The following is a 22071-nucleotide window of genomic DNA, read 5'->3' on the forward strand; positions in this document are numbered from 1 at the left end:
CGACTACGAAAACACGAAACAATGCACAACTCGATCGAAACACAATATCTTTGAAAACATAAATAGGATTCGGAGTCCTTATCACGAGATCTTCACTTTTCCCAACAGCGGCGTCGGACGAAAAGCGTTCCGCGGCCTCCGAAACCCAGGATTTCCTTTACTTTTCCTCTCTTTCTCTCTCTTCAAAATATCTGATTTTAATAAAATGATTTTCTCTCTCCTCAAAACGAGCTGATTTTCTTATATCATTAGGCTGATCGGCCCGGCCGATCGCAAAATCGTCCCGGGACGATCAGACCAAAATCGATCGTCCTGGACGGTTCCCAGAACTATTTTCAGGACGGTATTTTGAACAGTATAGATCGTCCTGGACGATCTCAATATCGTCCCGGACGATCCTGGGAGGAAAATCCAAGTCAGAGAGGAACAGTAAGGGAACGAGGTCTCACAGAAGGTGAGGGCCTCAAGTGGTGGTGCAGCGGAGCTTAGGGCCTCAAGTGGTGGTCCGACGGAGGTGAGGGTCTCAAGTGGTGGTTTGGCGAAGCTCAGGGCCTCAAGTGGTGGTGCGGCGGAGCTCAGGGCCTCAAGTGGTGGTCCGGCGGAGCAACGACATCAGGCAGTGGTCCGACGGAACTCAGGCAGTGGTCAAGGAGGAGCAATGAGGCAAGAGTGATCTCCGATCTCTCTCTTGAATCCTTTGGCTTGTGTTCCCTTTTTAAGAGAAAAAGGGGGCTCTATTTATAAATTTTTAGAGTGGCATGACAGGCAAATATATATGTGGGAGATAATAGGGCAAATGGGGAGTGGTTGGATGGACGACTGATGTTGAATCCCTTGATTATTGACCATTTGATGGACATTTGAATGTCTTATTGATGTCGGAATTTGTTGATCTTAGGCTCGTTGGATTCGTCTCGTCGAGCCACTCGATTTGACTATAAGAATATTATGTTTGAAAACCGTTTGGTAATCCAAATTGTGGTTTGAACCTCTTCTAACCCTTGTTTTGGACCCATTTGGACTCGGATTGGGTTGGATTTGGTGTCTTTGGGTTCATATTCTCGAGACATTCAGTTTAATTGTAAGTTTGCTGAAATCAGAGTTTGGATGGTTCCAAATTTAATTTCGGAAGTTTCCAACTTGATTTTGCATCGAGATCCGTGCCCGACCAAGATATTTTTTTGATAACCTATCAATTATGTAAAAGAATATTTGTGGAGGTAGAATTTACATCTTAGTTTTGCACAAAGATCCCTTACACATACAGTTAAAATAAAAGAATATATAAGATACCATAATTTTTATGCTGGAAACTTGGAAAAAAATCATGTTGCCTAGCCTGGTTGAAATAGTACATTATATAATTGAAAGTATAATAGTCAACTTTTCCTCTCAATGGGAGAAAACGGGATTACAATATATTGAACACAAACTTAACTTGTGATGAGCGTGTTGGAACTAGGATGCTGGAAATGAGGTGAAGAGTGGTAATGATAATTAGTTGACAATTGCCAAATGATGCTAGCAATGATAGTCCAATGACAACTGAAAAATATATGATGGTTGGATGAATGTCATTGGGCAACAACGGATAGGCCACAATAGTCAAGTGATGGTGGTCGTACGTACAATAGCTGATAAGCTATGATTATCAATTAATTATAGTCGAACAACGACGACAATCAAGTAGCAGTAGTTGGATGACGATGGTCAATGGTAGTGATCATCAATGCAGAGCAACTAATAGAGCTTTGGAATGTTTGAGTTCTTTAAGTTCTCTCTAAATTCATGTAATGTCTCTTTCATGTGGTGAATGAATTTTTATTTATAACTTTTAAAAGTGACGTCAAGAGATTTAAGAACTCTAGAACTCCACACAACAATCAATAATGACGACCATTGTTACCTCACTATAATCTACCGACCTTTGTTGTTCAACAACTATTTCATGACCATCGTTCGCCTGGTTATTTTTGGTCAACCTCGTCTCCTAACTATATCATCACCTTTCACTACTTCTCTAGCAAACTCTACAACAAACAGATTAGACCAAGCTAGTGTTTTCAAGTTTGCAAACACCATTACTCTCATCTTCTCCAATTGGGAGAAAGTGCGGACTAATAAATTTTTTGCATGAACATTAGATCTTTTCAATTGGACAATATCTCATGATTTTTTCCCTCCTTTAATTTTCACCTAAAAGCTCTAGTTTCTCTTGCAAAACTCTCTTTTATGTGTGTCTCTTTTAAAACTAAGGCATTACACATTCTCTCAACTATTATGAATGTTGAAACATGATTGTGTGTATGAATTTGATATCTATGACAAGAAAACATGAAGACATGAATTTTATTTTACTATAAAGAATGCAAACATATAAATCTAAATAATTAAAATTCAAATTATAAGTTTATATAACATTATTTCCAAAATACAAAAAAAAAAGATTGAAAAATTAGAATAAAAATTATGTACACACATAAATCTAAATATTTAAACTTAAAGAAAGAAAAATCGTCATACCCTCTGATAAGAAGAGAGAAAAAGGATGGGAGACTTGAGGTCGGGTGAAAGAGAATATCGTTTAAACCATTTGCGCACGGATTGCTCGTCATTAGAAATAGAGAGGAGGGGGGTCACGATTGAAAATCACAAGAAAGCGGAGAGAGAGATGAGAGTGGTTAGTGGAAAATTTTGAGAAAGAGGGAAGCCATCGTGTGCCTGAACTTATTCAGGCAACAAGTGAAATTTTTAATAAATTTTTTGTCAGAATTTAGTGAACTTTATCGATGAAAAATATGCCGGAAATCAATTTTTTCTATAATTTTGACAGTAATAACTGACTTTCCTCGTAGTGTTCAAAGAATATAATTATAAAGAATCAAACAACAAAGTAAGAAACTTGACAAAGAAATACTATGGAACCTTGAGCAGTTTTCCTCGTTCAAAACAAAATTTACCATTGAACTTACATTCGACAATACCCATTTATTTTTGTAGAGACATCATGTACTTACTCGGCATTAAACAATTCACCTTGCCAAAAATTAGAGATATTTGTGATCTTCTTCCTTCTTCTTCTTTTTTTTTTTTAACTTTATTCTCTCTCTCTCTCTCTCTCACATATTTCTTCTATTTTTCATTACTATTTGTTTGGTCATTAATTAATATTTCTCCAACAGCAACCCAAAATTCCCACAAACAATACAATAATCCCTCAAGCAGCTCACGATAGGATCATGGAAAAAATTTCTCTTTTTGGATTTGTATTTAAAGGATTAAACATGTGAATATCAGTCAAAAAATAGGTTCAAATTACTTCCGAGTCTAATTCGCATGGAATATCAAATTTGTAAGAAAATTTTGAGCCTATAATTATCTTAACAAATAATTAAGATAAATTAGTATTATCCAAAACGTCTCATTTGAATTTTATTCATCTCTTTCTGGGACTACCGAAAGTAAGGAAACAATTTTATCAAACAGTTGTGAAAAACTGGCAATCGATTTAAACAAGGCCGCTTGCTGCTTCCTTATGATGTATCATGCAAATTCTTTTATTATCTTTGGCCCCTTTTTTCCTTATAAATCTTCTTGTTGAAGCTTGGCCACATATTTGTAGCGTGTATTAATGAGTCTTTACTGAAGCTGTACGTTATCTTGTTAGTCATAAGAAAAAAAAAAGCTGCTTCTCATTATGCAACTATATATATGATACATTTATAAGCACCTAATTGCACAAAGACAAAATACTCATTACAGAGAGAAAAAAAAAAGGAAACACAATTCCAGGCCCTACATAATATGAACATAAGGGCTTAACAAGATAACTTCCCAGAACTTTTTTTTTCTTTTTTATGTTCCCTCAGTTTTCTAATCTTCCTGTTTTTAACTTTCATATGAACTGACTCGCATCCAGCAAGTCAGGAGTATGGAAATCAAATAAGTTGCTACAGTAACTATCTTTCTCATCTTCTTTACTGTTGTTGATGGTTGTAGAAGAGTTGTTCGAAGTCATGCTCGGCACAGGCCTCGATAGTTTTGTATCAAGATTATTGTATAAGTTCTGCTCGCAAGAGAACTCACCATTGGAGGCCTCATATAACAAACTAGACATTGGCTGCTCCATGTTCCCATTATTAGCTTTACTATTAGCTGCCATTAAATTTTCACTCAAATTGAAAGAGTTTACTTCGTTGTACTGCCATGGACTTGCATTTATGAACTGAGCTGGGTTATAAAGTAAAGATGATGGAAGTTGTTGCGATATCGTTTGGTAATAATTTGGCTGTGATTCTTGAACCTGATTGTGTTTGAACAAGTTTTGCTTTTGGTGCATGAGATTGATAGCAATCCTCAGTAACTCATGAGTGTTTAGTTGAGGCTTGATATCAAGCAATCTCAACGCATCGAGCCGAGCTGGCTGATTGAAAAGCACCGTATTGAGAAGGGAAGATAAGTTGAGGAGATCGAGCCTGGGTCTATGCGTCACAGGGTCGATTCCTGAGCGAAGAAGCCTCTTCTTGATATGGGTGTTCCAGTAATTCTTTATCTCATTATCAGTTCTTCCAGGCAAATGCGCAGCAACTGCAGACCATCTGATCAGTAAAAAAAAGAACCGTTAGCTAGCTCTAGTAATAAAAAAGGCATGTTAGAGCAACATTTATGTATTGGCAAATGCTCGTTATTCTTACTTGTTGCCTAAGACACTGTGCAATTGGATGATGGTCTCTTCCTCTTCAAAGGAGAACCTTCCTCTCTTTATATCTGGTCGAAGATAATTCGCCCATCGGAGCCTGCAGCTCTTCCCACACCGTGCTAGACCTACAGAAAGACAGATCTTCTTTTGTTTAGTCAAAAACAAATATTAAGTAGGCCATCCTACAAAGTAATTAGCATTTTTTTCCTTCTTACTAATTTAATTCTTGCAGAAGGTGGGTGGTTTCAGCAATCTTGAGGGAGAGGTGGTGTTGTGAAGAGAAAACTTATAGAGAAAATAACGGCACAATTTTATTTTTTTTCAAGAAGGAAAAATACGAAGGATTATATATTTAATAAAATTTTATTAAAAATATTTACAAAATTATTTCAACTTGAATGATCCAGAAGGAGCAGTACTATAACGTTCAAAAATCTTATAGTCCTGTAATTAATTAACAGATCCAAGAGTTTTATTTAGAGAGGAATTATATTTAATAAAAATTTAATTATTGATTTAAGCATATATATAATCATGCATCATATTTAATCCATTCTTATATATATATATGGTTTTTTTTTTACGTAACCTTCAGCAAACGGAGAAATATTGCATGAACATGGGCTATTTTGTAACAATAAAACACACCAGCATTCTTGGGGAGGGTTCTCCAGGTTCCATGGCCATGCTTCTGTATGTAATCGATGAGCTTCTGGTCTTCCTCTGGCGTCCACGGGCCTTTCTTTAGCCCATTCTTATCGCAACAGGGAACTCTCCCCATATATATCTAGATTTAGGCTTCGGCTTTCGAGCTTTCAGAAAAGGATAAGGAGAGTGGGAGAGAGAGGAAAAGGCTTGAAGGAGGGAGAAGGCAAACTGAGTTGGAATGGAAGAAGATGTAACACATGAATATGGCTATATGTAAGTACAGTTAGAAGGAGAAGAAGGGAAAGTCAAACAGAGTTGGTTCGATTCTTTGCTCATCAAAAGAGTAACGTGTCCCAACTTTTGTGGGTTTAAAGTCCAAAACTGTATATTAAGCTCCAAATATTCAAGGGCGGCCAAGGGTAAAAATACTCTCGTGGAAGGTGATAAAATCTCTAACGTATTCCCATTGCAATAGAGTTGACCAGTTGATACCACGCAACCACAAAATGACGTTGGTGAAAAGTGATTGTTAGTGGGCCCGGCTTATATATATATATATATAGCGAAGAAATTTGAAATTAGAGAAAAAAGCTCCTAATTTTATTTCTTGAAAAACATATGATCATAATTTTATTTCTTGAAGAAATATATTTAAAATTCTATTTTGTATTAAATTAACATATTTTGTTGATGTGAAGTGCTTATTAGAGTCCATCATAAGCAAATTTAATTCAAATTAATTGATTCGAATTCAAAGTTTGTTTGAATAAGGCTCAAATAGGATAAATTATAAAAATGATTACATTATTAATTTTTATTAATAGCCTAACGCTGTAAAAAAAATCAATCACTGTCGCTCGATAGGCCAGCGACTAGCCTCTCAAGTGGGAGAGATTATTCTATGCAGAGTTCGGATTGAAAGAACAGTCCAGACATATGAGTGCATACTGTGTACACATTTGTACATAATGTGTATTAAATTTTTGTACACGCAGTATGTACTCTCACAGTCTGAACGGTTCTTCCCGTTCAGACTTCACACAGAATAATTTCAACTCACGTGGAGCCAATCGATGCAGCAACTGGCCTGAAAAAAAAAGTATGTAACAATTAAGAAATGTTGTTTGATTTTGGATTTTAAAAACATATAGATGGCAATAATAATTATAAATAAATATTAAAATATATTTTTTTAAGATTAGATATTATTATAAATATTTAAGTTCATGTATATTTTGGTTTTTAAATATTTAAATTTAAGTAGAGATAGATAAATTTTGGATTTTAAAAACTTATGTATAAATATTATTATTTTTTATTAATTTATGACTTAAGTAATACATTAAGAATTTTTTTTAGTCAATTTTTTTATTTATAATTTAGAAAATTATGTTAAACATAATTAATTAATCAGTTAATATATTCTTTAGATTATGTTTTTAAATATAATAATCCACCATCTTATCCATTAAAATCTTTTCAATTTCTATTCATTCAACTAATTTAGGAAATTTAGGATTTGAGCCACTACTATTTTACTGACTTCCATACTACTGCGAATGTATGTGAGTTTTACTGCTTATGCTTTGATTCTTGATCATATGATTATTACTATTATGAATTAATTAACGACAAGCATACCGCTTCTTTGTCATTCTTTGAATTCAGTTATAAGATTTTGATGACCTAGTGGGATGTTTAGCTCATTATATGTGATTTAAATAATTTCAGATTAGGTAAGAGATTTATGAGTGTGAGACTAATCAGGATTCTTCATGTTCTATTCTTTTTATTTTAGTTATTATTTTAGACTCTCAATAATTGAAGATTATACTGTGATTATATGATTAATTAGTATTGTACATATGATTTATTTTTGGGTCAACGAATATAGATGTGTATTGATAATTTGAATTATATAATTTATTTTTATTATTTATTACTCATATATGAAATTAGATATATAACACTATTAATTATTGTATAATAAATGATAAAAGAAATCATTCTTTCAAATTAGATTTTTGGCGTGATATGATGCCGCCTCTTCAAAGGAGAACCTTCCTCTTTTTATGTAAGAGACCAAACTCTTAACTATCAAGATATTGTTTGCTTTGGCCTAAGATCCTCACGGTTTTACCATGTTGGCATATTTTTTCAGTAAATCATCCATCCCAGAATTGCTCCAGGATGAACACGCTTAACTGCGAAGTTCCTTAATGAAATTCCAACCATTATACTAAAAAAGTATCTCAATGTTTAAGAGTTTAACTTCTTTTACTTAAAGGGTTTAATTTCACAATCTTCTCCACTTAAGTAATTAATGTTCTAGTCAGCATCTTTATCATAGAATCATCCACTAGGAAGATAAAATTCTAGAGGTTATCTCCTACAAGTTCAAGTGGTGGCTCCCATCATATAACACTTAATTTATCCCATACATGTTTCAATAGGTGGCTCATATGGCATAGCACTTTGTCTTGTATGATACTTAATTTTTATCTTCCAAAAAGAGTATTGCTTTGATACTAATTTGTAACGCTTTAAAATTAAATTTAAAAGAATTATCTATTTATCATTTAAAGAATATAATATCAGACCTTCTATAAACAATCAATTTAAATAATAATTATCGAAAGCAACTAAAGTTATATACATCAAAATATTTTAATATTATTCATGTAAAAGCCAATTACACTAGCCATGAGATCACTACAATCACTAATCTATCACAAATTATTGACTATAAATGAATAAAAGAAAATATAAAATAAAATTTAAAGAAATTCGAGGATATATGTCAACCTCACACTAAGTGGTCATGACTCATTCCTTGATCTGAAATAATTAAAAATAAATATAATGAGCTCAAAAGTCCAGCTGTAATTCAAAGCTCATTAAAGTTTTAAATGTAATGACTAAAAAATTAATATGATATGCTTAGTCTAATATAATCAATAGTAATCAATGTAGTTAATGACAAAATATTATCAATAAAACTCAAAATGATCAATAATAAAAATAGAAGATTATTATAATGAATCTAAAAGTTATAAATTAGTATTAAATTTAATAAATCAGTAAAATAATAATTAAAAAATTATTCATAGATTACTAAATGAATCAATCTTATCTATTGTTATGCATCATCCGTTTATGTATTATCAATGCATCAAATACTACTGTCAATGATATTAATGTATATGTTAATATCATTAGTGCAATCAATATGTGCATGCATCAATATATGATTTAGCAAGGCAGCACATCCAACTTTAATATGATGTTTCTTTTATCGCAATTGATTTCTAGTTGGACATCAATTATATCAATTATTATTTATTCAATTAATCAATTATCATTACATGTGGCTTCATTGAATCAATAAAAAGTCATCACTCTTTGCACATAAGTATAATCAGTTATATGTTAGAGGCTAAAATCGGGATAACATCACAAACCATTTTTAAAGAAAAGCTCGTCAGCCTACCATCCTGTATAGAGTATTATATCTTAACAAGCAGCCCATTTTATAGTGTTAACAGACAATGTTTCTTACTTATGCAAATGTCACAATCAAAATGCAACAGAAAATAATCAATTCTGTTTATTACAATAAAATTTATATAATAATTAAAATCATTGAAACTTAAAATAAGATTTGAGTTTTTTTTTTTTTTAGTTGAAACCCACAAAGGGGCCTACGTGTTGATATAACAAAACGGTTACAAAGTTCTTAGGAGGTTCCTCCAGCTCCCTATTGCTCCAAAGAGCTACAAAATAAAATAAAACCAAAAAACCTACGAGTCGGAGGATCCTCTTTCTACAGTTACAAAAACAATTTAAAGCTAACTTCGGGCTGTGCAGCAACAGCACCCAAAAAAGGATAAGCCATAAAGTCTTTAAGCATTTCAGCTCCGCTCTCCTGCAAAAATTGACAAAAAAAAGTACAAAGAAAAAAGCAAAAACCAAAAAGCATACCTTGTAACGCAAGCCTTTCCACCTATTCAGAAACCTGCAAAAGATCTTCAATAAAGATATCAGCAACCCATAGTCACCAAAAACAGTCAAATATAACAGAATCCTTCTCAGCCAATCCAACCTCCCAGGAGAACCAGTGAACCAAAGCAAAACCAACAGCTCATATACGAAAACAGAGCCATTGCTCACAAACTTCAACCCAGCCAAATAATTCCCAAACCACATAAAGAAATACAGACAGAGATCTTTGCCAACTCTTCTAGGCAACCACCACATCAGCAGAAAAAACAGAAAAAAAGACCCCCACCAATCCCCAACAATCCAGCACCACCGATTCAAACTCAAACAACACCAACACCTACAGATAGTGTCACCCAGAAAACCCATAACAGATCCAGTTACAGGTTTAAAAAAATAGAAAGAAAAAAAAAGACATAACACCTAAAACCCAAGCAAACCAGCAATCACCCATGCCTGATATGAGGCAAAGCAACTTTATCCACAGAAATCATACCTCTAAACGAGGTATCTAAATTAAGAATATCAACAAGGTGAGCTCCCTTATTAGCCAACCAATCAGCACACACGTTACCTTCTTTAAAAATATGAGAAATCTTAAAATTCAAAAGACTCAATAAGTTTCTTATTTTCCTCATAATATAGAAATTCTGGGCATTGCCATTATAATTATCTAAAATACTAGTGACAATCAAATTAGAGTCCACCTCAATCCAAATATCAGTAAAACCCCATTTTAAACAAAGCTGGATCCCCATCAATAAAGCATTAAGCTCAGCCCAAAAAACATCCAGATGGTTCACGAGAGCAGCAAAACCAGATAAAATATCACCCTGAAAATCACGTATAAGACCACCCGCCCCAGCATTAGATAAACTAACAGATCCGTCAGTATTAAGTTTCACAAAAGGGGGTTGAGGTTTTAACCAATAAACCACAGAATCCACATACATAGATCTACCACAATTCAACTGGATACCCAGCTTAACAGCCAAATTCGAACATTTAGAAAAAGTTTTGTGAGTAATAACCTTACAGGAATACAAATTCATAATTTTCCTTTTCACATTATCAATAATACGCATCTCATCCATCTTAATATTATCATGTTTAGCCTCATTACGCGCTTTCCAAATATTCCATAAAATAAGAATAGGAATAAGATTAAAAATATGACCTTTTGTAGGAATGAACCAGCTATCCACCATAGAAAACAAATTATCAGGAATGGAACCCACATTTTTACTAAACATTTGATTAAAATAAAGCCACACTTTCTACGCAATCGACCATTAATAAAAATATGGTTAATATCCTCAACATTAGAGCAACACAAACATTTGGACGCTAAAATGATAGCTTTCTTTTGTAAGAGATTATCCACAGGTAAGAAACCTTTGAAACATCTCCACACAAAAGTCGAGCAAGTAATAGGAAAAGAGCTATGCCAAATGGTCGCAAATCTAGAAGATTTCTCCATATGAGTACGACATTTATCCCAGAGCTTACGCATATGAAATTTACCATCAGAAGAATCAGAAAACAAAATTTTATCCAAAACATTAACATTCAGGGGAATAGATAAAATGTTATTAACTAAACAACTAGGCAACAGATTATGTAACATATCCGCATTCCATCTATTGTTAATAATAAAATTAGAAATCTTAACAGAATCCAAAGTGTGAGTATTTAAAAAAGCATCTATAGAAAAATCCCCCAACCAGTTATCCTGCCAGAAATAGATATTCCCCTTCCCTAAACCCATTGGATAAAATTTCCAGCTTCCCATTTAATGTTACATAATCTTTTCCACGTGGAAGAATCAGAATTTTTAAAAGAGTACAGAACATGATGCTTATTATGACAATATTTAACATTCATGAACCGAGCCCATAAACTACTATTGGATCTAAAAGAAAACCAAAGTTTGTGAGAGAAAGCAATAGCAGTGTCAAATAAATTCTTACAACCTAACCCTCCTTCATCAAAAGGACCACAATTTTTATGCCAAGCAGCCTAGTGAATAGCTTTAGAATTATTTTTAGATCCCCAAAAAAATTTGTTAATCATCCTCTCAAGTCTATTGCAAACAGCCGTGGAAGGCATCAGAGTATGGAAAAAATATATAGGAATCGAATTGAGCACAGCTTTCACAAGCACCAGCCGGCCACCAAAAGACAAAAAACTAGTAGACCAATTAGCCAACTTCTTTTGAATTATAGAGAAAATATCATCAAAAAGGAAATTTTTCTTTTTACCCTTGAAAATAGGAGTACCCTAATACTTAATAGGAAGATTTTTAAATTGAAAACCACAAACTCTTTGGATGGCCAAAATCCTATTCTGATTGATAGAATTCCCCACAAAAAAATTACTCTTATCTTTGCTAACTTTAAGACCACTACACTTATGAAATTTAGAAAGAAGTTTCATCAAAAGTTTGATATTCTTTATAAAACCATTAGCAAAAAGAATGAAATCATCCGCAAAACTCAGATGAGAGATAGGAAAACCTCTAACACTCCGAAAATTAAGGTTAATATTCTTAGCAAAAAGATCATTAACACCTCTCGATAAATATCCCATAGCTATAATAAAAAGAGCAGGAGAAATAGTATCACCTTGTCGAAGACCTTTAAAATATTTAAAAAAATCATGGTTTCTACCATTAATAATCACAGAAAAGAAACAGTTATCCACGCTATTCTTAACCAATAATATGAAATCTTGACTAAAACCAAATAAAGACAGAACCTTAAACAGAAAATTCCAATCTAAATTATCGTAAGCTTTGGTGATATCCAATTTAAAAATAATATTACCCCCTGAAACTTTAGTGTTAATATCATTAACAAGTTCTTGGGCAAGTAAAACGTTATCACTAATACTTCTCCCCTTAACAAAACCGGTTTGATTTAAAGAAATAATTTTGTGTAAGATAGAGGCTAATCTAGAAGCAATAATCTTGGAATTAAGTTTATTGAAAAAAGTACACAGACTAATGGGCCTAAATTCAGTCCATCTTTTAGCTCCCTCAATTTTCGAAATAAGAACAATGTTAGAAGAGGAAAAGAACTTAGGATACGAATTACCTTTAAAGAAATCTTGCACAGCTAAAATGACATCATCTTTCACAATGTCCCAAGAATTTTGAAAGAACTTAGTCGTAAAACCATCAGAGCCAGCAGTAGCATCACCATTCATATCCCTAAGAACATTAAAAATTTTAGTTTCCATAGGTACTTGACAAAGCATTAAATTCTCCTCATCCTCAATACATTTAGGAATATACTCAGGATTAGAGATAGGAAAAATTCCTTCATTACATTTAAACAACTGCATAAAGTAATCCACACCAGACTTACAAATTAAATCATCAGAATTAAGAGTAATACCATCATTATTAATAATTTTGTGAATTTTGCTTTTAGTCTTTGTGATGCCCCAAAATCAATAGTGAAAGGATTCGTCTGACAAGATCGAACTCCATTCAAGTTGCCTTGCTCGAACATGAAAATTTAAACCACATATAATGAGCTTACAAAGCCCAGCAGGTCACCAAAGCCTACAACTGAAATCAAAGCACGGCGATGCTATCAATATGCAGGTCAATAAAATCAAGTCAATCAATGGTCAATGGGTCTATGCAATGCGGAAATCCAGTCAATGAAATTAAGTCTACGCAGCGGAAATCAAATCAACAGAACTATTCTCAGGCCTATATTTTCTACAGTACAGATAGTCCTGGACGATCTCAATATCGTCCCGGATGATCCTGGAAGGAAAATCCAAGTCAGAGAGGAACAGTAAGGGAACGAGGTCTCACAGTCTTATTCTTGTTAGCTAACGTATGAAAAAATTTGGTATTTCTATCTCCCTCGATAACAAATTTAGCATTAGCTTTTTGTTGCCAAAAAGCTTCTTATTGATTATGCAACTTAACAAGATCATTCTTAATGACATTTAATTTAGAATTATTGTCCTGAGAAGGATTATCATAACATATACCCTCCCACTCAATAGCTTTAGCCTCCATTTCCATAATATTCGAAAAAACATTTTTGACAATATGTTTATTCCAATACCTCAGACATTATTTTAATCTAGCCAACTTAGCCCAAAGCCTCAACATACCAGAAATATTGTTATCAGGAAATACAGGAGCATTCCAATTATTTTCCAACGCCACTTTAAAATTATCATGAAGCAACCACATATTCAGAAATCTAAAAGCAGAATTACCATTGTGATTGATAACATTGATATTTAAAAGCATAGGAACATGATCAGAAAGAATTCTACTTAAATGCTCCACATTAGTACCCGTAAAACTAGCTAACCATTCATGGTTAAACAAAATTCTATCTAATCTTTGGAACAAGTTAGCCCTATTCCAAGTGAAAGGAGAACCACAAAAACCAATATCATTTAGGTTGCAATCATTTATCATCTCATTAAAATCTTCCATAGCTCTATAATTAGGGCACTTACCTCCCCTTCTCTCATTAGCATGAGCAATAATGTTAAAATCCCCACCAACACACCACGGGCCGTTGATATTATTAGCAAAATTAACCAGTTGTTCTCAAAGATTAAGCCGATTAATTCTAGTACAGACAGCATAAACAAAAGAGGCAAAACAATTAACATTACCAACTATAACTTGACAATGCACAACTTGATGACAATCCATAATAATGTCTACTTCAATATGGTTATTCCACATGATCCATATTTTATTAAAACAATTAGCAAAATATTTAGAAAAATCCAAGAATTTAGCAGTATCCGCAATTTTATTAGCATTAATAAGAGGTTCACTTAGAAAAAGAAGCTTAATATTGTTAATTCTACAAATATTTTTAACTCTAATTTTAGAATCCTTACCACCAAAGCCCTCACATTCCACATAAGAAATTTAATCATTACCTTCTTTATAAAAATTTTGAGCTCTGGTAGATCTTGGTGTAGCAGGACAATTATTTTTCCCCTGTTTTCCTTTTTTTCTTTCCCCCTTTAGAGACCACATCCTCTTCCACAACCTTATTAACCTTTAATTGAGGAGAGGAAGAAGAATTACCTTGTTTAGTAAGAGGAGAAGAAACCACCTTAGAAACCGGAATAACATCCCCTTCCTCATATGTTTCCAAATTAGTATCAGCACCATCATCCTCCAAAACGTTAATGTCCTATTTAGAAATCAAAGCATTTTCAATAGTCACTGAGCTAGACAGGACAGGCAATTATTTACCACCGGCACATACACTTTTTTATTCCCTGCAGAGCCAGGACCCCTGTTCGATTGCACAGCAGATTTCTTTAGCTCAGGGTTCAATTTAAAACATTCAGAAACCGCATGTCCATGAATTTTACAGTGGTTATAGAAATCCGGTACTTTCTCAAATTCAGCCTTTTGCATATAACCATACGCTTTCGATCCAACCCAAACTTCTTTAGGATGTTTTTTTCGAAATATCCACTTCAACGAGTACTCTAGCAACAGAAGGACGAGTTTTTGAAGCGGTAGCCTGGTCAGTTTGAAGAGGTCTACCAAATATGGATCCCAGCGCATGCAACACTTTAGAATTAAAAAAATGCAATCTTAAATTCGGAAAAGAGATCCAGATCGGAACAATCGGAGATGTGAGTTGCTTACAATAAATTGAAGAAATCTCTGAATAAAATTGACTGATGAAAAAGCCCTGAATAATCTTCTCTCTCTTCTTCAACAAGGCACAACGTTGAAATTTAAAAATTTCATTAAAAAAATCATTTAAAAAAAATTCAGATTATTACACTTTATGTCTAGTCTAAAATAATTAGCCCATCGGAGTCTGCCTACATCGCATAAGGCATATAGACATAATAGTTATTTTTTGGTTGGTCAAACAAAGACCTTCATTAGGCCATCTTAAAAAGTGATTAACATTTATATATATACACACACAACCCCAACAATCTACCACACATAACATGAAATTTGTGCTACTTTTTAACTGTATAATAAACTACATTCTTAGGGAGGGTTCTACAGGTGCCATGGCCATGCTTATGCATGTAATCGATCAGCATTTAACGCTCCTCTAATGACCATGGAACTATCTTTAAACCAATATTATGGCACCAAGGAACTCTCTCTATATATCTAGATTTATATAGACTTCTGTTTTCCACTTCTTACTTGTGTTTAGGAGATTTCAGAAAAGGACGAGGAGTGTGAGTGATAAGAGGAGAGGCTTGCAGGAATTTAAGAGCAAACTCTGGAATGTAACTATGTAAGTAGAGGTAACATGAATATGGCTACACATAACTATATACATGCAGTTATAAGAAAAAAGAGAAATTCAAATAGAGTCGGCCAAGGGAAAGTTTGCGGAAAGCGCCACACATGACATAAGCCCTGACGTTTTCGCTTCCCACAGAGTTGACTAATTGATGCCACACAACAATAGAATTACATTAGTGAAAAATGCTTGTTAATGGGTCGTCTTATATATCAATAACTCTGCTATTTGATTTCAAAATAATTTGAAAACCTATGCTCTTAAAAGCCACAATTATAGTCTCATCTAATGAGAATGTTAAAAAAAAAAAGTAATATTATAATCATGCAATAATTTTAACTCTATAACATCAAAATATTATTAGGTTTGAATTAATAATTATAAGCCTCGCCCTAAGAGGAGAGGTTCTTGCAGGTTCAAAGTTTTTTCTGAGCTTGGGAATGTCATTAACTGTAAGCCTCTCTCTATTTTTTTTTTGTTTTTTGCACTTTGTATTTGGATTATCTTTTTTGCAGGAAGTTCATGTTGATTGAGATTACTTTTAACTTCCGGATTTTGGGTGCTGAGGGCTTACAGCCCTGTGTTAATTTTTTGGCGTATTGTATTTATAGAAAAAGGACCCACCGGCTCGTAGGTTTTTATTTTCTTTTTGCTTGTAGCTCTTATGAGCGTAGTGAGCTGGAGGGACCTTCTAAGGACCTTGTAACATTTTTTTTTAATTTAACGCGTAGGCCCCTTCTGCGGGTTTCAACTAAAAAAAAATGTTTATGATATATATATAAAAAGAAAGAGATAGTGAACACTACAATTAGAAGCAAGGATGAATCTTGAGTCTCCAGCTTGCCCCCAGTAATTTTAGCTTCCTCAGTGACGTATGGCAGACACGGTAATAATCGCCTCATATTCTTATTCTAACTAGTCGGCTTGAGTAATCACATCGAAGTCACCAGCAAAATTTGTGCTCATTGTAAGTGGGCTCTGCTCAATTGTCTTTTAAAAGCTAGAAACTTACTCAGGAACCACCAAATGCATCGTCAAGAAACTTGTTTATTGCAACTACTACAGAAAATCTAAGATTTTTAAAATTCATATTCACCGTCTTCTTAGATATGAAGATTTGACTGTCACTTCTATCAATGGGACGTTACAAAAGAGGTCCTTAATAGTGATAGCTAGCTAGAGTGTTAAATCTGCAACAATCATCCTTGTGTCCATGGTGAAAAAATCTTCACAGGATTGAAAACACTTTATGATGAGATTTTAGCCATTATTTTGAGACCAATTTGTGACTTATTTGTGAGAACTTCCTCTATGCAAATATTGTGATTGACTGTTTGCGATGACCCAAGTATTCAATATGTTGCAAAGTCGAGATTGATTTGCAACAAAGTTATGATTAAATAATCATAACTTCACTTCATAACTAATTTGTGACAAAGGAGGAAGATAACCCGTCTCAAAACTATTATTTTTTGTTACAATGTTTTATTTTATGATAAATTATATCACAAACCTATCTTAAATTTATCGTTAGTTTATATATCCTTTGTGAATCTATTACACATGCTTCACAAACTAACATAAAAACTTTGTACTCAACGGCGGAGCCAGGATTCTTTTCACGTGGGAGTACAAATGATTGAAGTAGAAAAACTCTCAACCTTTTTTATGTGGTGACGAATTAATATACTTACATTCAAAAAAACATATTTTATAGCAAAAGCATGAGAACCGCATAATAATGAACAAAACACTCCCTAGCCATTCTATGCTCAAGACAACTCCATAGAGTAAAAAAAAAAATTAAAGAACAAATATTATTTCCTTTGCTTATGTTTTGTATCATGGATAACAACCTAGTTCAAATCAACGTTCACTTAACAAGATAATAGAAAACAAAGAACAATAAAAAGAGCAATCAGTCTAATAAAAAAATAAATAATTCCATATATTTTTTCACATAAAAACTTGGCCATATAGCAACAAGAAGGAAATCCCATCGAGCAAAGGAGAAAAAGACCAGTGAGGAAAGAAGAGCTAAAAGCCTAAAACTCACCTGCCGTCCAAAGAATAAACCCCAGATTCAATTGATTTTGTGGTCCGGTACATGAGGCTGCTGAAATCAGCAAAAATTTGGAAATCAGTGAAAATATGTCACTACATGAAATTTTTTTATTACCGCCGGCCTTTCCAGTGGCAAATTATATGCCAGAAAAAAGCGGCGGCCTTACCGGAGACAAATGCGCCAATAATTAATTTACGGCAATAGTTCCGGCGAAATTGTCGCAGTTAACTCACCGGCATATATACCGCCGGTGGTTTCGTCGGTATATAAATTATTCCGGCGCAAATTCCGCCGGTAATCACCGGCGGAATCACCGATGTAAATTGCGCCGGCTTACTTAAACTTGACGAATATGTTCCGACATTTTATCTGCTGGTATTATGACTGATGGCAAATCCGCCGGAAAATTCAACAGAAAGAGCCCTATTTCGACCGCTCCACCGTCTTTCTTCTCATTTCTTTCACTCTTCTCGGTTCTACCTTTATTCTCTTCCAAATTAATTGCTAATCCTTCTACAATTCAAGTAGATGATGATCGCAATATAAATATACCTAAACTTATCTAAATTTACCCCTCTAAAGTTTTTAAGAATATTATCAACAACATAATACAAACTAGATTATTAGGGGTTAATTCAAGTTATCATTTGGTGCTTAATGGTTCTAATTTACCTATTTTGTTTTTTATTTTACTCCTATTGATAACTTTAATTTGGAAGTCGTTCTCCCACGTTTCTCATCTCCTCAAAAAATTTATGGCACCTCCACTACCGCTCTTCTTAGTAGGATTGATAGTAGAAAAGAATGATCTAAATTTACTCTTGCCTTAGTTATTTTATTTATTCTATTAGGCTTTAGCATAACTTTTCATTTAATCTGGATAAGTTAATTTTTGCATCTTCAATTTTCATATCCAATGTTGATTGTCTAATAGAAATCTTTGAATTCTACATAACATTCCAATGGTTGTTATGGCAAGGGCAAAAATGAAGTTATTGTAAAGTCGCATTGTTATATTATATCTTCTTCAAAAATCCTCATGTTGTATGAGGTATTAGAATAATAAATAAAGAATGTATAGTTTTAGTCCAATTTATCATTTTCTTATTTTGGATTGATCTATTGTGGCTTTCTATAATTATCAATGTCATTAATAATAATTCTTTTTCTTAAGGAAATTATTAGAGATTTCAACAAATGAAAGATGGCTGATCTTCTTTACTATTGTAGAGAAAAAATGACAAGAAAGATTGAACAATTAAAGAAACGATGATAAAAAAAATGTCATTTAAGGCATGTACAATAAATTCAAATATTTAGTTTCTTATATTTGAGGTGTTGATGTGAAGACAAAGCATTGATAGATTAAACTTATGGTCAAATCAATATTCATGATTAAATACGAATTACTCATGATGAATTGGGTTCTAAGGTTTCATTCTTTTAAATTTTTTTATCTTCTCACCTGATACATGACCAGAATCATGAAACTGAATGTACATATATATTTAACTATGTTAGGTTAATCAAGTCATTTTCATTGTTTGAACCCAATTTAGTAAACTCATCGGCAAAAGAACCAGCTCAAAATTTACTTATCAGTCTTAAGTTGGCAGACATTTTGATCTTATCAACTCGCTAATAAGTTGGCCTCACTCACTCTCAGCACCAAACAATTGAACTTACTATCTAATACACTAACTTACATGGGCTGTTCATTAAAAAATCTTAACTACTTGATCATCTAAGAGTACTTGCTAAAGCTTATTAAGGGCTTTTTGGCAATAGAAGTCATTAGGTTTCTCATCAAATAACTCATTAAGAAAACTCACTTTAATAAGCACTACAAGAAAATAGGTAATTAGCGACTAACAAAATTGGTCGCTAAAAATATTAATTTGGACGCTAAAGCAAATAGCGACCAAAAAAATTTGGGTCGCTGATTTGTCGCAGTAGCCTCGTCGAAAAAAAGCTTTTATGTTGTTCTGTCTTCGCGGTCGAGTGGAGAAGGGCAATGGTATTTGACGAGTGGAGTAGGGTTCGAATCTTGTGCAGGCTGGTTAGGAGGGAGATGGCGCGGGTAGTTCGGTCAGGCACGGGTAGCTGGTCAGGCGCGGACAGAGGTACATGCGGTTAGGCTTGGGCAACGGGCATCCCCCTCGGCTAGGCAGAATTTGTGGTTTTTTTTTTTTTTTTGGCTAAAATTCTTGATTTCAAAATGAATCTACTCTAAGATTTTAGGCCAAATCCTTATATGCCTCCTTTTTTCTTTCCTTTTTAGGCTCAATTTATTTCAAGAGGAAGGGCTTTGAAAAAAAATTGCTTTTTATTATTCAATTATATATGATAGGTGCAATTATAAGTATGTTTCAGGAGCAAAAAATCTTCACAAAGAAAAAAGAAGAGACAATTGCATACCATCCATATTATGAACAAAATTAAAAACAATGGTGGGTGAAAAATATTTCCTAGGAATTCCTTTTTTTTTTTTTTTCATTTCCATCCTCTTTAGCTTTTTACCCTTCATATGAACTCACTATCATATCTAACAAGTCAGAGATCTGAAAATCAAAGTAGGTACTGCAATATGTATCTTTTTCATCTTCTGCACTACTGTTGATGATTGTAGAAGAGTTGTTCGTCAATGATAAGCTAGACACAGGTGTCGATAGAACCGAATCATGATCGCTGTACACGTTATTGTCACTAAGAAGTTCGGAAGTGGATCCCTCATATAATAAATTCGATATTGGTTGCTCATTATTGTTCGTATAGCAAACATTACTATCAGGAGTCGCCAAACTTTCACCTAAATTGCAAGAGCTTGCTTCGTTCTGTTGCCATTGACTTGCATAATTGAATTGAACCGGATTATAAACTAAAGATGATGTAAGCTGTTGGGACTGCAAGAGATTGACGGCAATCCTCAAGAACTCATGAGTATTCATTTGAGCTGGTTGGTTGAAGAGAACTGTGTTGAGAATAGAGGAGAGGTTGAGGAGATCGATACGGGGCCTGTGTGTCACCGGGTCGATTCCAGAGCGAAGGAGTCTCTTTCTAATATGTGTGTTCCAGTAGTTCTTGATCTCATTATCAGTTCTTCCAGGTAAGCGCGCAGCAATTTCTGACCATCTGATCAATTAGCGAAGATCTATCGTTCATTTAGCTAGTTGAAGGAATAAAAAATTCAAGTTACTGTAATATTTAATTAGTGGTATATGTTGTTCTTACTTGTTGCCCAAGACACTGTGTAATTGAATGATGGCCTCCTCTTCTTCAAAGGAGAACCTTCCTCTCTTTATATCTGGTCGAAGATAGTTCGTCCATCGGAGTCTGCAACTCTTTCCACATCGTGCTAAACCTACAAAAAGATTGGTCATCTTTTAGTTAACCAAACCAACAACTCTTTTCATATAGGACTTTCTAACCCGCAAATTAAGAGATATATATAGCAAGAAATTTGAGGTAGTTTTAACTGTAAAGCATACAGTACCTGCATTCTTCGGGAGGGTTCTCCAAGTGCCATGGCCGTGCTTCTGTATATAATCAATGAGCTTCTGGTCCTCCTCTGGCGTCCACGGACCTTTCTTTAAACCGTTCTTATCGCAGCAAGGAACTCTCCCCATATATATCTAGATTTAGGCTTCGGCTTTCCAGCTTTCAGAAAAGCAAGAGACTTTCAGGAGGTTGAAGAACCAACTAAGGTGGAATGGAAGAAGAGGTAGAATGAATATCGGTATATATAACTACAGTCTGAAAGAGGCGAAGAGAAATTCAAAGGGAGTTGGTTCGATCCTTTGCTCATCAATAAAGTAACGTGGCTCATCTTCTGTGGTTCAAAGTCAAAATGTATTTTTTTAAGCTTCAAATATTCAATGGCCAAATTAAGGGCTAAAATAAGCTTGTGGATGGCGCGGCACTCACATGAGAGTAGACCCTTCAACGTTTTCCCACTGCATTAGAGTTTACTAGGCGGTGCCACGAAACCATCTAATGACGTTAGCGAAATCGATGGTTAGTGGGGGCCAGCCTCGGGCCCAAAATATATGGGGGCAGAGAGAGAAAGAGCAGTTTAGAAGGATCTGGGGGAGTCTTAACATCTTTGATGACCTCCTAAGCAACTTCCTCTTGAACAAACGCATCAGTATTGACCCCATGTTTTTTCATAATCATTCAACTGGTGAATTCTCGTCTTTGCCTCCAACAAAACTTGTTCTTGATCCTAGGGGTGTCAACTTTTGACCTGACCCAAAACACTACCCGAACCCGATCCGGAAAAATTCGGGTTTGGGTCAACCCGTTTGTGAAACGGGTCGGATCCGGGTTCAGATTTCTGACCCGTTTGAAAAGTGGGTCGGGTTCGGGTTGACCCG

At 34.2% G+C, this 22071-nt stretch overlaps 2 protein-coding genes across 2 annotated transcripts; both read right to left on the reverse strand.

Annotated features, from left to right (window-relative positions):
• Nucleotides 1-3677: 3677 nt before the first annotated feature.
• Nucleotides 3678-5581, reverse strand: LOC110110823 (transcription factor MYB102-like). The gene is made up of 3 exons (XM_020842462.2): nt 5348-5581; nt 4695-4824; nt 3678-4598 (listed from the first exon to the last, which is right to left on the reverse strand). Exons 1-3 carry the CDS (start codon nt 5478-5480, stop codon nt 3896-3898), a joined length of 966 nt encoding a protein of 321 aa, XP_020698121.1. The 5' UTR covers nt 5481-5581; the 3' UTR covers nt 3678-3895.
• A 14510-nt stretch (nt 5582-20091) lies between these two features.
• Nucleotides 20092-21390, reverse strand: LOC110110815 (transcription factor MYB41-like). The gene is made up of 3 exons (XM_020842451.2): nt 21192-21390; nt 20930-21059; nt 20092-20830 (listed from the first exon to the last, which is right to left on the reverse strand). The coding sequence occupies exons 1-3, from the start codon at nt 21322-21324 to the stop codon at nt 20215-20217; spliced, it is 879 nt and encodes a 292-aa protein (XP_020698110.1). The 5' UTR covers nt 21325-21390; the 3' UTR covers nt 20092-20214.
• Between the last annotated feature and the right edge of the window lie 681 nt (nt 21391-22071).

The sequence above is a fragment of the Dendrobium catenatum genome, unplaced genomic scaffold (genome assembly GCF_001605985.2).
Source record: "Dendrobium catenatum unplaced genomic scaffold, ASM160598v2 fragScaff_scaffold_633, whole genome shotgun sequence".
Lineage (NCBI taxonomy): Eukaryota > Viridiplantae > Streptophyta > Magnoliopsida > Asparagales > Orchidaceae > Dendrobium > Dendrobium catenatum.

Coding starts and splice junctions, on each gene's coding strand:
- LOC110110815 (XM_020842451.2), bottom strand. CDS start 21,324: ATGGGGAGAGTTCCTTGCTGCGATAAGAACGGTTTAAAGAAAGGTCCG. Junction 21,060..21,191: donor AACCCTCCCGAAGAATGCAG/GTACTGTATGCT, acceptor ATCTTTTTGTAG/GTTTAGCACGATGTGGAAAG. Junction 20,831..20,929: donor CACAGTGTCTTGGGCAACAA/GTAAGAACAACA, acceptor CTAATTGATCAG/ATGGTCAGAAATTGCTGCGC.
- LOC110110823 (XM_020842462.2), bottom strand. CDS start 5,480: ATGGGGAGAGTTCCCTGTTGCGATAAGAATGGGCTAAAGAAAGGCCCG. Junction 4,825..5,347: donor AACCCTCCCCAAGAATGCTG/GTGTGTTTTATT, acceptor GTCTTTCTGTAG/GTCTAGCACGGTGTGGGAAG. Junction 4,599..4,694: donor CACAGTGTCTTAGGCAACAA/GTAAGAATAACG, acceptor TTTACTGATCAG/ATGGTCTGCAGTTGCTGCGC.